The 15,724-nt window shown below is 39.0% G+C and overlaps 1 protein-coding gene across 1 annotated transcript in view; it reads left to right on the top strand.

Moving 5' to 3' along the window:
• Nucleotides 1-15,724, top strand: part of TFAP2D (transcription factor AP-2 delta) — a 58,916-nt gene that overhangs the window by 12,346 nt on the left and 30,846 nt on the right. The window contains exons 4-5 of the mRNA XM_055574657.1: nt 3,266-3,431; nt 3,767-3,885. Of these exons, the coding sequence (XP_055430632.1) occupies nt 3,266-3,431; nt 3,767-3,885 (285 nt within the window). The remainder of the gene's footprint in view (nt 1-3,265; nt 3,432-3,766; nt 3,886-15,724) is intronic.

Here is a 15,724-nt window from a genome sequence, read left to right as displayed (position 1 = left end):
CCCACTGAACCTCCAGGGTATTATCTTGTTAATATTTCTGCTTCAGATGAACTCAGTATGACCTAAGTTCTGAAGCTCACTGTGTCGTGATTCTTACATGACAATAAAATCCAGATTCACTGATACCTAACTTACTTTCTTATTCATCTCAACTTTTGAGTGGTTGCTTGAGTTTATTTATTTAATTTTGGTTGCATTGGGTCTTTGTTGGGCTTCCCTGGTAGCTCTGCTGGTAAAGAAACCACCTGCAATGCAGGAAACCCCTGTTCGATTCCTCGATTGGGAAGTTTCCCTGGAGAAGAGATAGGCTACCCACTCTAGTATTCTTAGGCTTCCCTGGTGGCTCAGATGGTAAAGACTCTGCCTGCAATGTGGGAAACCGGGGTTCAATCCCTGGGTTGGGAAGATGCCCTGGAGGAGGGCATGGGTCTTTGTTGCTGCATGTGGGCTTTTTCTACTTGTGTTGAGCGAGGAACTACTCTTCGTTGTGGCGACATGGCTTCTCATTGTGACGGCTGCTCTTGTTGCAGAGCGCAGGCTCTAGGCACGCAGATTTCAGTAGCTGTGGCACATGGGCTTAGTTGCTTCACAGCATCTTCCTGGACCAGGGACCAGGGATTGAACCTGTATCCCCTGCACTAGCAGGTGGATTCTTACCCAATGTGCCATCAGGGAAGTCCTTAAAATACATTTTGCATCTACAAGTACAAAGTGAGAGCATCAGTGAAAGTATAATGGTAGTTTCTAGAGCATTGTGTGCAAAGTCACTCTGTCCTGTCTGAGTCTCTGTGACCCCATAGACTGGAGCCCTCCAGGCTTCTTTATCCCTGAAATTCTCCAGGCAAGAATACTAGAGTGGGTAGCCATTTCCTTTTCCAGGGAGTCTTCCTGACCCAGGATCAAGGTAGGGTCTCCTGCATTGCCGACAGATTCTTTATCATCTGAGCCACCAGGGATCTACTTCTAGACATCTGGGGAAATTATTATTATTGCTATTATTATTATTGGTTTTAAAATCTTCTCTGAGAATATGAGGTGAAGAAGCACAGTTGAATTTGTGTTCCCTGCTCCTGAGGCAGGCATTTGTATGTTTTTTCATTATATTGGCTACAAGTTTAATTACCAAGAAAAAGATTCCAATCTGATCATTGAAACTATTACCTTTCAGATTTCAAACTGAGGGCAAGTTTCCAAACTCTAGCATTGGGAATTTAGCGAAGTGTACATGGCCCATCTTCCAACCTGTAGCGAGCTGGCTGCTTGGATATTCTCGTTATCTTCTCTTGTGTTTTGGGGTAGGAGGCATTCAAGGTGATTTCCAGCCTTGGAATGCTTCAGGAGAAAGACCTTGTTGGGTGCCAGCACTTTCAGGGGAATCTTGGATAACCCTAGGAAAGCAGGAAGAATTCCAGACAGCACAGGGGTAGAAATCCCCTAAGAGTGGGGCAAAGTTAGTCTGTTCTCTGCACCCAGGTCCAGGGCCTCTTTTAGCTTTTTAAAGATCTTCCCAGGTTCCTTAACCCCTGTGCCTAGAAAACACACCTGAATCTGAATGCCACAGACCTGATGGACATAACATTCCATCTGAGTTGCTTTGTCAAAGAAAGGAAGGCAGGTGGTGAGTCCTAGACCACCGCTTCTCAAAACTTAAGGTGCACATGAACCGCCTTAGGGGCTTGTTCAAATGCAGGCTGTACTCAAGATCTGGGGCTGGGCTTGCGATTCAGCATTTCTGACAAGCTCTCAGGAGATGCCAGTGCTGCCGGTTGAGAACCACCCTTTGAGTAAAAATACTAGCCGACACTCTCCTGCCCATTTTTCTTTAATCATTGTCTCTCTCTCTCTCTCTTTTTTTTTTTTTTTTTTCTCATTAACCTCATTGAACTTGACCCTTTTCTGGAAATGGGTCTTAAAATTGCCCATAACTCAAGAAATCCAGTGTATGCTCAGAAAAGTAACCTTTGAATTTGAACTTGCTACTGAACGTCCAAAGCTCTGCCCTTGGTGCCTGGGGAGGCAGCCTTGCATCCTGGGGCTATGCAGTGGTGTGGACACTGGCTCAGGATTTTTGCAATAAAGGAAGGTCAGACCATAGGAAGCTTTGCCCACTGATGATTGACGGATTGCTCTGGGTCCTCAGTCTACTTCAGCTGCCTGAAGTTTGGGGATGTTCTTTGTTATTCCTGGAGAACAGAAAAGCTCCAGGGGCTTTCTGGATCCTGGAGACAGAAGGCTTCTGCTCCAGAAGCACCAGCAGTGGGATATTGCTTTGGTGATTTTTGCCAACAGCAGTTATCTTTGCTTTGTTCCCTAGTAGTAGTAATAATAACAAGCACAGCAGTATTAGTTGTGGCTAGTGGCCACTAGCATTTTATATGTTACTATTACTATGTTCTAATGTTAACTCAAGTTTGTGTGTCCCAGGCACAGTGCAGGGCTTCCCCAGTGGCTCAGCAGTAAAGCCTGTAATACAGGAGCCACAGGAGACACAGGTTCGATCCCTGGGTCCAGAGGATCACCTGGAGGAGAAAATGGCAACCCACTCCAGTATTCTTGCCTGGAAAATCCCGTGGACATAGGAGCCTCGCAAGCTACAGTCCATAGTGTCGTAAAGAGTCAGACAGGACTGAAGCGACTTAGCACGCACACACGCATGCACATATGGGTTGGAGGTGTCTAGCAATGGGCACGCGATTTTTAACGGTACCTGGGGACTAACTGACTTTGATGCCTGTACTTGGCAGATAGACGAGGAAAGAGAGATGGCAGTTCTCAATCATTTTAGAACAGAGCTTTCAAAACTTTTGTGTATATAGTAAGTCATGGATACAATTATATCTATTCATTGTGTATATGTGTGTACACACACATACACAGAGCCATGACTATATCATACCTATCCTTTGTGGGCTAGTTGGTATAGTTTGAGGTTTTTAACTAATTGAAGTGTTTCTTGGTGTGGATGATGGCAAAATGAACATTGGTGGGCCAGCCAGCACTTCATAGGATGCTAACTTTGGCTAAAATGAAAATCATACCCTCACAAACATTCTCTGTGTGATATTTGAAAACCAAAGCTTGAGTGTTATTGGATGAGACATCTTCAGAGTAGCTTTCTGAGATGACCCAGGTGGTGGATGTATAAGAAAAATCATACTGTGTATTTCCAAATCCTAAGTACCACCATGATAGTAACTATGTTTTATATAGTTATTAGTATCTGTGCTCATGGTCATTAATATATAATATACTTTTCCCTCCAAAGGTGGCACCTGTGTGGTCAACCCCACAGACTTGTTTTGCTCTGTCCCTGGTCGTCTGTCCCTTCTCAGTTCTACTTCCAAATACAAGGTGACCATTGCCGAGGTGAAGAGACGCCTCTCACCCCCTGAATGCCTCAACGCTTCACTCTTGGGAGGCATTTTGAGAAGGTAAGACAAAGGAGTTTTCTGATACTGTAGTTTTGAGGGGTGGGGGGGGGGGTTGGTGTTTTATCCTTTGGCCGCACTGTGTGGCATTTAAGATCTTAGTTCCCTGACCAGGGATTGAACCTGCACTCTCTGCATTGGCAGCTCGAAGTCTTAACCACTGGGCGGCCAGGGAAGTCACTGGCACTGTGATCTTCTAACTGTATGGTACCACACTCCTCAACCCTCAGCCCTCATGTCTTCTGTCCCACGTTGAACACCTCAGATGGTCAAGTCTTCTCATTGTTTTCCTCTAAATGTCAACCTGCAAAACCTAGCTTTTGTTTGTTTTTGGACAGAGCAAAATCCAAGAATGGGGGTCGCTGCCTGAGGGAGAAGCTGGATAGGCTGGGTCTGAACTTGCCAGCGGGAAGACGGAAAGCAGCCAACGTTACCCTGCTCACTTCCTTAGTTGAAGGTAGGACTTTTCAGCACAGCAAAGTAATGATGGAAGGTTAGCAGTTCTTTGAAATTCAGGTTTGTTGATGAAGCCATTTCATTTTTGTCTATATGTTAAAGACAGTTGATTTACAGGTGAATTTCCCAACTAATTGTGATAGTGATGATTCAATTAGACTTAATAGAAGGCTTAGATGTAGACTCATAGACTATCATTGCATTTACTAATCTTAGTAGTAATAGAAAAGACGATAGCAATGGAAAATTTTGATATTTAGACAAGTATTCCCCACATAACAGCAACAAAAAACTGAGCTTTTTTTTTTTATTATTGTTTATTTTAAAGTTCAGATCAATCTGGCTTAACTAATTGTTATTCAGTGCAGCATGATCTACAGGATAACCAATAATCCTTTATAAGGAGTTCACAGGACTCAATGCATGGTCACGAGTCTGAGAGCACATTGTATTAATCCTGTAGACATCTCTTAAGGTACAGTGAAGTTCCATGGCTTTATGAGCGAATGAGCTGACCCACAAAGGCTAACCAATGGGGTTAACACAGAACATATTCTGTGTTATAGAATATGTTCTATAACATGTTTTCTATAACATATTTCATAAGTTTTTTTTTCAATTTATTTTTTCTTTTGTGTTTCTTCTGTAAGAACTATACATATTCTCGTTCAATCTTCTAAGAAAAGATATCACTGGACATCTTTCACACTTTGTAGAGGAGCAGTTGAATGTCAGGGAGAGTTGTTGTATAACCTAGAATGCTATTGTTTTAAAAATGAAGGAAAGAACCTTTTTGCCAAGACTCACCTGTACACACCTGTGACACTTTCCTTGCATTGATTTCCCGATGTCTATAAGGCACTGTAGGAGGTGAAAAGTCAGTGAAACACAAAAACAAATATCTTGTCCTTTTCCAGATTATCAACACACACTATTTATTGAACAACTCTGTGAAGTAGTGTGTTCTTGACATTGGTCTTGACAAAATCACTTTGGTGATTTTGCTTTTAACAGGTATCTTTGCTTTACTTCCTAGTTGTAGTAATGATAACAACCACAATATTATTATTGGCCATGAACATTTAATAAACATCACCGACTCAATGGGCATGAGTTTGAACAAACTCCGGGAGATAGTGAAGGACAGGGAAACCTGACGTGCGCAGTCCGTGAGGTCACAGAGAGTCAGATGTGACTTAGCGACTGAATGAAAACAACTGTTATTATATAGTACGTCTTGTACTACTTGCCTGTGTGTGCTGATACTGAGAGCTGGCATATGGTAAGGAAGTTGACTCATAATCCACTTATAGGGGTCAAAGTAGAAAAAATGACTCATGGGTTCATTCAAAAGAGAAGCAGATTCCTGCTTAAGTAAAAAACATCATTAAAATTATAGCTACCTAACAAAAGAACAAAAGTATGTTCAAAATATAATGGTGAATTCAAGAATTACATGAACAGAAGAACTTGATTGGTTCTCAAACCCAATTCCACAGTAAAATCAGCTGAGGATGTTTATTAAAAATCCCTGGACCCCATTCCCAAACCACTTGAAATGTAGTCTCTGGGGGTATGGTGCACCTATCTTTATTTTAAAATACCCCCTGATATATAATGAGGTTTAAGGATCCTTGATTTAAATGTTCCTTGAGATACTTTTCATGTAGCTAGTACGAAAAGCAAAGACCTCTGGTAGCTCAGATGTTAAAGCGTCTGTCTCCAATGCGGGAGACCTGGGTTTGATCCCTGGGTCGGGAAGATCTCCTGGAGAAGGAAATGGTAATCCACTCCAGTATTCTTGCCTGGAGAATCCCATGGACGGAGAAGCCTGGTAGCCTACGGGGTCCATGGGGTCCCAAAGAGTCAGACACAACTGAGCGACTTCACTTTCCTTTCACTTTCAAGGAAGACCTTTATCCACAGTGTCTGTATATATGGATATTCACATGCTGGAATCCCGGCACACACAGGCAAATAGTACAAGACGTACAATATAATAACAGTTGTTTTTGTTCAGTCGCTAAGTCACATCTGACTCTCTGTGACCCCACGGACTGTGCACACCAGGCTTCCCAGTAAAACCTTGAGAACCCTAAAAGCACATATTCACATTTCTTCTTGTTGATTTTTATGGTATCCTGAAACACCAAGTACCGGTGAGAGACTCCTTGAGCAATGCTACCAGAAAGGATACAGGTTAAATGTGTGAAATTCTAGGACCAATCTCATGCTTTTGGCATCTACTCTTCCAGCAAACCTCTCTTATCACAAAAATGCCTAACTTGGGTTCTGTTCATTTGACTTCTGGTCACAGAGGAGTTATGTCAGCCTAGGCTGATGAAACTTAAAATTTTATTCTTCCCAGATACATTTTACTTTATGTTTTTCTCTTTTAAACTTTTTTATTTTGTTTTGGGGTATGGTCGATTAACAATGTTCTGACAGTTTCAGGTGAACAGCGAAGGAACTCAGCCGTTCATATACATGTGTCCATTCTTCCCCAAACTCCCCTCCCATCCAGGCTGCCACATAACACTGAGCAGAGTTCTACAGACACGTCTTACTTTTCACTGGATGCTTTTGAAATCCCCCAGATATTCACGATGTAGAGAAAGAAATATTTCATTGGTGAATTCCAGGCCAGGCATTTTGATGGAACTGAAAAAATGAGATTTAAGGGCAAAAGGACTGTTTGTGTCTCTTAACTCCCCACATATTATGTTATGACCTTCAAATGTGTGTTCTGTCTCTCTCACACATATGCACACACACACACATCTTAAGTTTCATTTATATACTATATTATATACATTAATATGTATTATAGTATTTTTATTCTATTCCATATTTTTATATTATTTTAGAATGCTAATTGTAGACCCACTACTTTTAAATGTTGAACATAAGCCCACTAAATTTATTTCAAGACTCACTGTTGAGTCATGCGTCATGACTGACAGTTTTAAAAACTACAAGTTGTCTTAAAGTAAGAGGAGAACCTAATACTTTGTGACCTTGGTCCTTTTGGTGCTAATGTGAATTTGATTTAGTTATTTCAAGAGTGTTTTGCTTATATAATTTTAGCTAGTAAATATTAAAACTTTACCATATTTACTAGTTGGTATTCATGGACCTTTCTTTGACCATGTCTTTGGGTAATATTTTTGCCCCTCAAGCAAACATTTTTACAGGAGTCAGCAACATTTTAGAAGCATTTCTCCAGAAATTCTAAAATGAGATTTCTAATTGTCAAAAATAGTTCATCAGCTTTCTTGTAAACCTCTCGTTTTGTAGGAAAGAATACTAGTTTTTTTTTCAATCATTTGGAATTTTTTTTTAACTTTCAATCAAGTTTATTTGCATTTTACAAATACACTGTGATTGTGAATGCTTTTTTAAAAAATATAAATTTATTTATTTTAATTGGAGGCTAATTACTTTACAATATTGCAGTGGTTTTGCCATACACTGACATGGATCCGCCACGGGTGTACATGTGTTCCCCATCCTGAACCCCCCTCCCTCCCCATCCCATCCCTCTGGGTCATCCCAGTGCAGCAGCCCTGAGCACCCTGTCTCATGAATCGAACCTGGACTGGCGATCCTTTTCACATATGATAATGGAAATTTTTTAACTTCCTGATGGCCCAATGCATTCACCAATGGTTCAGCCCTTTCCCATTTTGGTATAGCACTTGAGAACAAGATAAGTAATATCTGATTGGCTTTATTCCTCATTGACCACACTTAGAAATACATCTCCTGAAGGTCCATCTTCTGTGACATTTCAGTACTTGTCTGCTGCTTTCTGGGAATGATTTGAATTTAGCCTTTCCATTGTTGCTATTTTGATAAAAATCCCAAAGAAAGAGTGGTATATGCGGACCCAACTAGACTCTCCATGCAGACATAACTTAACCATTGTCAAGATACAAACAATGAACAGTAAGGTACCTTATGATGGGGATTGAAATTAGCAAATGAAAGTTTATTTATCAAAAAAAAGGAACCAACAACTAACTTGTCCCTAATCTAGTAGTGGTTTCATCATGATATTCCTAGATTTCCATGTTTGCTTTGGGTTTTCAATCATTTAGTTTTTAATTATTTTTATAATCATTCCCTTCTATATTTCTTTTAAATGGAATCTCTCTATTAATAGTGCCATCCTAGCATCGTTGTCAAATCAACATATTAGAGTCATTATTTTAGGGACTGTTTTAAGAATGTATGAGAGGGTTGTTTCATGCAAATTTACAATATTTAAATTATTCACAACATTTGTTACAAATATCATTGCACCTAGTAACCAATGGGATAAACTCAAAAGTAGCTGACTTTTTTCACCTTTAAAGCTGTTTGAAAGGGGACATTTTAGTAAGGTATGTCTTTAGAATGGGGATTTATTTTTTGGTCCACATGTACAGATATATTTGATCTATAATAAAATATAAGTATTTGAATTCAGAATCCCCTGAATGTAATACTAACCCCCTGAATGTAACTGTTTCTTTGTTACCTATATACCTTAATTTAATGGAGTTTAAATATATAACTAATGGTTTGTACAGCTTCTTTTATCCACTTTATTGCAAGCCTGAAGTTCTTTTTATTTACCCTTGTTAATCACATTGCTATGACTTCTCCTTAGTCCACTGTAGTATCTATAATACCAAAGAGTTGTCATTCTCTGGAAAATTCAGATTAGACTTACTTAACCCAATTTACTGATCTTCCTGAGATCTTGGGATAATCCCAGACTCTCTTAGAGTGGGAAAAATTCTATCTCTGGAAAGCATTCCAAGAATTTGGCCAATATTATTGTCCTAGTTCTAATATCCTTGCTATATATTTATTATTTATGAATCACCAATTAACTGCCTCCCCTACATTTTACTCCAGAACAATCTTTGCAGTGTTGGTGGTGTTAAAACAAATATGAGGAGTCAGGTATGTAGTCATTCTTGCTCATCGCTCCCACCTCACTTGAGGTTTTCCAAGATGGTCAAAGTTGCAGAGTGTTGCTGAAGGGAAGTTTTGTTTACTTGAGTGGGGCGCTTTCCTGGGACAGTTTTGCTGAACTTGCGAAACTCACATAGCATTCTCAGGCAACACCAGGAGTTTGAAGCACACTTTAAGTCCTTAAACATAAATGCCTTGGCTTTCAGTTTGTCATGTATGTAGTGCGTGCTAAGTTGCTTCAGTCCAACTCTGTGTGACCCCATGGACTGTAGCCTGCCAGGCTCCTCTGTCCATGGGATTCCCCAGGCATGAATACTGGAGTGGATTGCCATGCCCTCCTCTGGGGGTCTTCCTGACCCAAGGGTCGAACCCGGAGTTTCTTATATCTCCTGCCTCAGCAGGCAGGTTCTTTACCACTAGCACCACTTGGGAAGCCCTTTCAGTTTGTCATGGCTAGAGGTCAAATTCTACTCATTAGAAAAGACCCCGATGCTGGGAAAGATTAAAGGCAGGAGGAGAAGGGGACAACTGAGGATGAGATGGTTGGATGGCATCACTGACTCAATGGACATGAGTTTGAGCAAGCTCCAGGAGATAGTGAAGGACAGGGAAGCCTGGCCTGCTGCAGTCCATGGGGTCACAAAGAATTGGACACAACTGAGCGACTGAACAACATATATATTTAAAAAAAAAATATGGGGGAGGGAAGGGCATAAATATCCATCAGCAAAAGAAGGGACCATTTACAAATATGTGTATGATTTCTATTCACTCTTTCAAATCTAAAACCTTTGTTGCTATTGCTTCCTTATTTAGTTAAAAAGAAATCAGTAGGCTTCTAGACCCTATCCTGTACACCCCCCATAATATCACTTTTGACATTTTGTCTGACTTTGGGTCAGTTGCTTAACCTGACTAAGCTTCATTTTCCTAATATACAGATAAAGGTCATACTATCTGTAATGGTTAGGGTAGTGCTATCTGTTATAACAGTTAATTTCTAAAATTTCAGGGGCTTAACACAATAGAAGCTTATTTCTCAGTCTTCACAGATGACATGAGTGTTCCTCCTTGGGACCCTTCCTTCCTCTCATAGTCTCATTCAGGGGCCAGAATCCTTCTGCCTCTAGCTATGCCCTCTGCTAGGTTCTGTGCACTCAGCTCACAATAAAGAAAGATCGGATGGTAAAAGGACACAGCTTCCTACCCACGTGGCCAGAAAGTAGCCTACATGCTGCTGTCTACGTTCCATGACAGCCAGTCCCACGAGCACACCTAATTACAGAGGCGGGTGTGAGACATGCTAGAAAATGTCGTGTCCCGACCCTTCTTAGCAACAACTCTGTAGTGTAAAAGAAAAGACAGACCTTGGACAGTCCAGCACCCCTTTCTTCCATAACATCTGCCTTATGTGTCTTTTGTGGCATTAAATCCATTTGCTAGATTAAACACTTGATGCCATGGGGCACAGAGGCAGTTGTTAAAAATTAGTACCTGTCCTCTCGTTTTTTTCTCCTTAAACAGTATTACTCTCCTTAACAGTATTACTTCATAGCAGAATTTACTCTGAATCATAAAACTTTAGCCCTGGAGGGAAATGGAAGACTGAGTAGTCCAAGACACTAAGTCATAGTACCTCTGGTTAACAGTGTGCTTCTGGAGTCAAATAACCTTGTATGAACCCACTTCTACCACTTACCACTTGCTAGCTGTGTCGTATAAGCAAAGACACACAGCTTCTCTGAGCATCAGTGTTAAGGAGTGTTAATAACAGTTCAGTTCAGTTCAGTCACTCAGTTGTGTCCAACTCTTTGCAACCCCATGGACTGCAGCATGCCGGGCTTCCCTGTCCATCACCAATTACAGTACTCTCCTCATAAGATTGTCATGGGAGTGAAATCAGAATGTTTGTAGAGTGGTTCACAGGGTTCCCAGCACAAAGTTAGTGTCAATTAAATTTAGTGATCATTATTCTCAAATGAGAAAACTAAGGAAGGTACAGTGAGATTCACCATTTTGCACAGGATTATGAGAACAGCAAGGACGAGAATCCAGGTCTGGTTTGCAACATTATCATGTGTTTTCCACTCAGATTTATGTTAGTGATATAGATTCTGAACAGTTGCATTGCTGAACTACTTCTGAATTCAGCTATATATTTATAGTTATAACAGTGTAACAGTATAACCAAGGAATAGAAAGAAGTTGGCCTGTTTTTCACTATGGATTGGACATCCCATGCTGGTAGGAATCCTGAGCACGTTTGTTGAGCTTTCTTGTCCTTTTTTGTTTTAAAACATCCTGATATACCATCTGCTGCCACTTAATCCCTCAAAGTTAGAATAACATTAAATCTTGGTTCTTTCCATTTTTATGGAATAATTATAAAAAGTATCTCTTGTCCTTTCAAGAGGATGCCAATCTAGTTAGTTAGACTATCTTACAAAATATTTTCTTTCCACTTCAGCCAAACCAACCAAAGATAGGAGAAAGGAGTGCTATCACTTGGCACTATTTCCCTTTTGTCTCTCATCTTGAGTCAATATGATTGCATTTCCAAGAAAACAGGGAAAAGAACCATCAACTTGACAATGAACTCTTTTCCTTTAAAAGAGATAATGGGGAGCAGATTTTTTTTTTCTATAATTAGTTTATGGCTGTTTAATTTAGAAAGAGGTATTGTTCATTATTTGAGGCTTCAAAACACCAAAATCCTTTAGTATCAGTAATAATACACTTACGGGGTATGCTCAGGATTGTTTGCTCTTCCCAGGGATTTTAGGACAAAGCTGATATTACCATGATATTCACACAAGTACCACAGTGGATTTCTCTGGGTATGTCGAGTTTAAGGGTGACCTCCAGGGACTCAGGGCATGTTTGTAGGTCTGAAAAGACCATCATCCTGATATAACATCTCCACCACCCACTCCAGATATATTTCCGCTTTAGTCCCTCCTCTGGGATAACAAGGTCTAGCTTTCTTCTAAAACTGTATATGATATTAAAGAAAGACCATAAATTGACTCCTTGTTATATTGTAACTGTTCTCGTTGGTGCTCCTTTTGGTGATATGATCCGCTGCCGCTAAGTCACTTCAGTTGTGTCCAACTCTGTGCGACCCCATAGACCGCAGCCCACCAGGCTCCCCCGTCCCTGGGATTCTCCAGGCAAGAACACTGGAGTGGGTTGCCATTTCCTTCTCCAAAAGCCCAATCGCTAGGGGACCCTGCTGTCTCCTTTTGCACACACTCTGGAGTTGACAGTGTCTTCTCGGGCACAGTTTTGCATTTCAGAGATGTCAGTGGAGTTGGACTCAATAAGTAAATTCCAGTGCACTCTATGTTAGTCATTTTAAGGTCTTTCTTGGAAAAATGGCTCTTTTTCAGTAGGTATTTCCTTATCTGTAAATTTCTTATTCTAAGTCATGGAATAGTTTCTATCTGAGAGGCTCTGCTTTGACTATTGATAGATTACAATCCAATATCCTTGTCTAATATTTGAGAGCTAATATTTGTCAGAATTGTCAATGATTGGTCTCAGTGTCTTATAATATTATGCATAAATAGACACAATCTCAGAGGGATTTTCTTAAATGGTTTGCTTACTTCCTAACAATACTTCTCTGACCTGCGTCTTACGGTTCTTACATTTTCAGAGAGAAAGGTGCTTACGTGTAGGGGTAGAGGAAATAGGCTATTATTACATGCATGCCTTTGTGTCTGACTGTGTGCTTGTGGGGTCCTTAGAGTCCTACTCCTATTCTGGCCCAAAAAGTCAAGTTTATCCAAGCCTGTTTGGCTCAGTCCTTCCCTACCCCTTAGGTTCAGCTTAGTACTCACTCTCATGAATCGTGATGCTCCTTGAAAGCATGTCTCTGCATTACTTTCCTAGTTGTTGTTTTTTTTTCTGTTTTCTATTATACTCTCTTTCAAAGTTTATGCCAACTAATGTGCTTTTCAAACACTCCTGTTTCTGCTTATTTCCATTGTTTAGATTTATCAAAATTTGTAGGTATTCTAATAAAACTGTAAACTGTATAATTCCTAGTGCTGTCTAATGCCCATTGAATAGTAGTGGAAGTTTTGAAATTGCTTAGGTTTTAATTTGCAACAAATATTTGAGTTTTGAATAAAAACTTTCTAAGATCTAGGTCAGAGAGTAGTTTTGTTTTTAATTAATATAATTTTAAATAGATAATTTATATAGATGGTAAAAACCCAAAAGTTACAAAAGAGTGAAATAGTTTCTTTTCACTTTATCCTTCGTTTAGTTCCCCTCCTGGAAGAAAGCAATGTTATTGGTTTGTCTGTTTTCTTCCAAGGAGGTGTGTGTGTGTGTGTGTGTGTGTGTATGTGTATTGTGTCTGTGCATAGTTTTGGTTTTCATTTTAAAAATTATAGCAATATAAGCCAATGGGAATTTGCTCTATGTTTCAGGGAACTCAAACAGGGGCTCTGTGTCAACCTAGAGGAGTGGGATGGGGAGGGAGATGGGAGGGAGGTTCGAGAGGGAGGGGACATATGTATACCTATGGCTGATTCATGTTGATGTTTGACAGAAAACAACAAAATTCTGTAAAGCAATTATCCTTCAATTAAAAATAAATTATTTTTAATAAATAAAAAAATTTATAGCAACCTATACATACTGTCCTACACATTTTTTCACACCTTATTTTAGTGTTCTTTTTATTTCAGTTTTTCAAGTTGTTCATTCTTTTAAACACTCACAGTATTCCATTGTTTAAATGCATCATAAAGTATTTAACCAGTACTCCACTAGATATCACATAGGCTCTCACAAATAGTGCTACAGTGAGCAAGCTCACATTTATATAAATAATTCTATGGATATGCAAGTACATCTATTCAGTGAATTCCTAAGAATGCGTTATAGGATCAAAAGATATTTGCATTTGTAATTTTGGGAGATTATTGGAAGATTGCTCTTTACAGTAGTTTTAAATTTATAGTTTTATCAGTGATGGAGATAAGAAGTATTGATACTTCCCTCTATACACTAGTCCAAAACGGGTACTATCAATTTATTTATTTTTTTAAAATTAAATTTATTTATTTTAATTAAAGGCTAATTATTTTGCTACTTTGGAAAAAAATGAACTCCATCTTTTATGAAAGAGATTAAGTATATTCTTGGGAAAATCTCATGAGCTTTTTTGTCTATTCACTTTGTACTGGTGGGGTAATTTTTGACATATCTCTCATTCATCTGTAAGTGCTCATTATATACAAGGAAAACAGGTTGTATGTTTCTGATATGAGCTGTGAAGCCTCTCCACCCCGTCTCTGGTTTGTCTGTTTGCTATTACGACTTTTTTGTTTGGTTGCTTATTTGATCAGGTCTATATCATGCAGAACTTTTTTATATTGATATAATCCTATTTCTCATATATTTTATTCCATAGCTTTTAGTTTTTATTATAATACTTTGAAAGTCCTTTTTTTAATTCTAAGATTATAAAATATTTCTCCTACCTTATCTTCTAATTACTTTGTGGATCTATACTTTAAATCTTTGATCCATCTGGAGGGTTTTTGTTGTTGGATATATGATACAGATATAATTTTATTTGCTTTTTCGGCCCAGATGGCCAGCCAGTTGTCCCAACATCTTTTATTGATAATTCATTTCCCCCTACTGTTATGATAAGCAAGTTTTATCTTACATTAAATCTCCTTATACAAATGTAGTTTTTAATAGACTGATGACTTTTTTCCCCCAAGAATGCTATGTCTCCATTACCACCACATAGCTGTTTTTGTTTCTATAGTGTGTACTGTGTTAAAGCCAATAAGGCAGAACACAGAGAACCCAGACAGACAGAGGTCTTTACAGTTTAATATTAACTCTGTGGCAACTGCTTTCTTTTGCATAAGCCACAGAATCCTGGTTTGGGGGAAGCTGTAGAGTTCCTTCCCACATAACGCTTTCCTTTCACCTCAGGACAGTAATTCTCAAACCTGGCTAGAGAGGCGGTCGGGAGCTTTCAGAAAATGCAGATGCCCTGGCTCCAGAGATTAAATGATATAGGATGAAACCCTGATGTGTGTATGTGTGAGTGTGTGTGTGTATGTGTGTTTGTGTGCACTTGTATATACACCTATTAAACAGACCCCCTGGTTGTGGGAATAGCAAGGGTTGAAAAACAATGGCTTCACTGATACAATGATATACTCAGTGTTTTTTTTTTATTTCATTCTTTCTAGCAATTCTCTTTTGCTCTAGTTTTTCATTTATATTCTTTGTAAAGGGTACTTCTCAAGACTGTTATAATTTGCCAATAAAATATTTGAAAGCTTTTCCATTTAAGAAATGTTTACTAAGTACCTATTATGAATCAGATACTGTACTAAGTACAGGGCATGGAATGGGGAATAAAACTATCACTTTGAAAACAAAGTATTGGTATTGAAACAAAATCATCATTAAATAGAGAAACTACCACCTTATAAGACCCTTATCTATAACCCAGGTTGTATGATATATAGTGTTACAGAATGCACTCCTATTAGAATCTTTCTGGATGCCTATAACAGATACATTAAGCCTGTTCTTCAGCTTTAGGATTTACTGCAGCTTGATGTTATAAGATAACTTATTTAATATAATATCTTATCTAGATTTGAAAATACTCTCAAATTTGCTTTCCAATAGATACTTCTTGGAATAATCCCAGAGATAGATTTGAATGTATTATTTTCCATACATGTAACTAAAATTGAAATCACAGATATGTGAGTAGAATTTAACACATATGAATTATTGCGTCCATTGAATACTACTGAGTATTACAGTAAGAAGTTAAACCTAAATAGTTTCTAAGGCAATGCAGTTAGTGACGTTTGGTGAGA

Source organism: Bubalus kerabau, chromosome 3, assembly GCF_029407905.1.
Source record: "Bubalus kerabau isolate K-KA32 ecotype Philippines breed swamp buffalo chromosome 3, PCC_UOA_SB_1v2, whole genome shotgun sequence".
NCBI lineage: Eukaryota > Metazoa > Chordata > Mammalia > Artiodactyla > Bovidae > Bubalus > Bubalus kerabau.
Note: the sequence above shows the minus strand (reverse complement) of the source record. Positions and strands in the feature narration are given on the sequence as shown.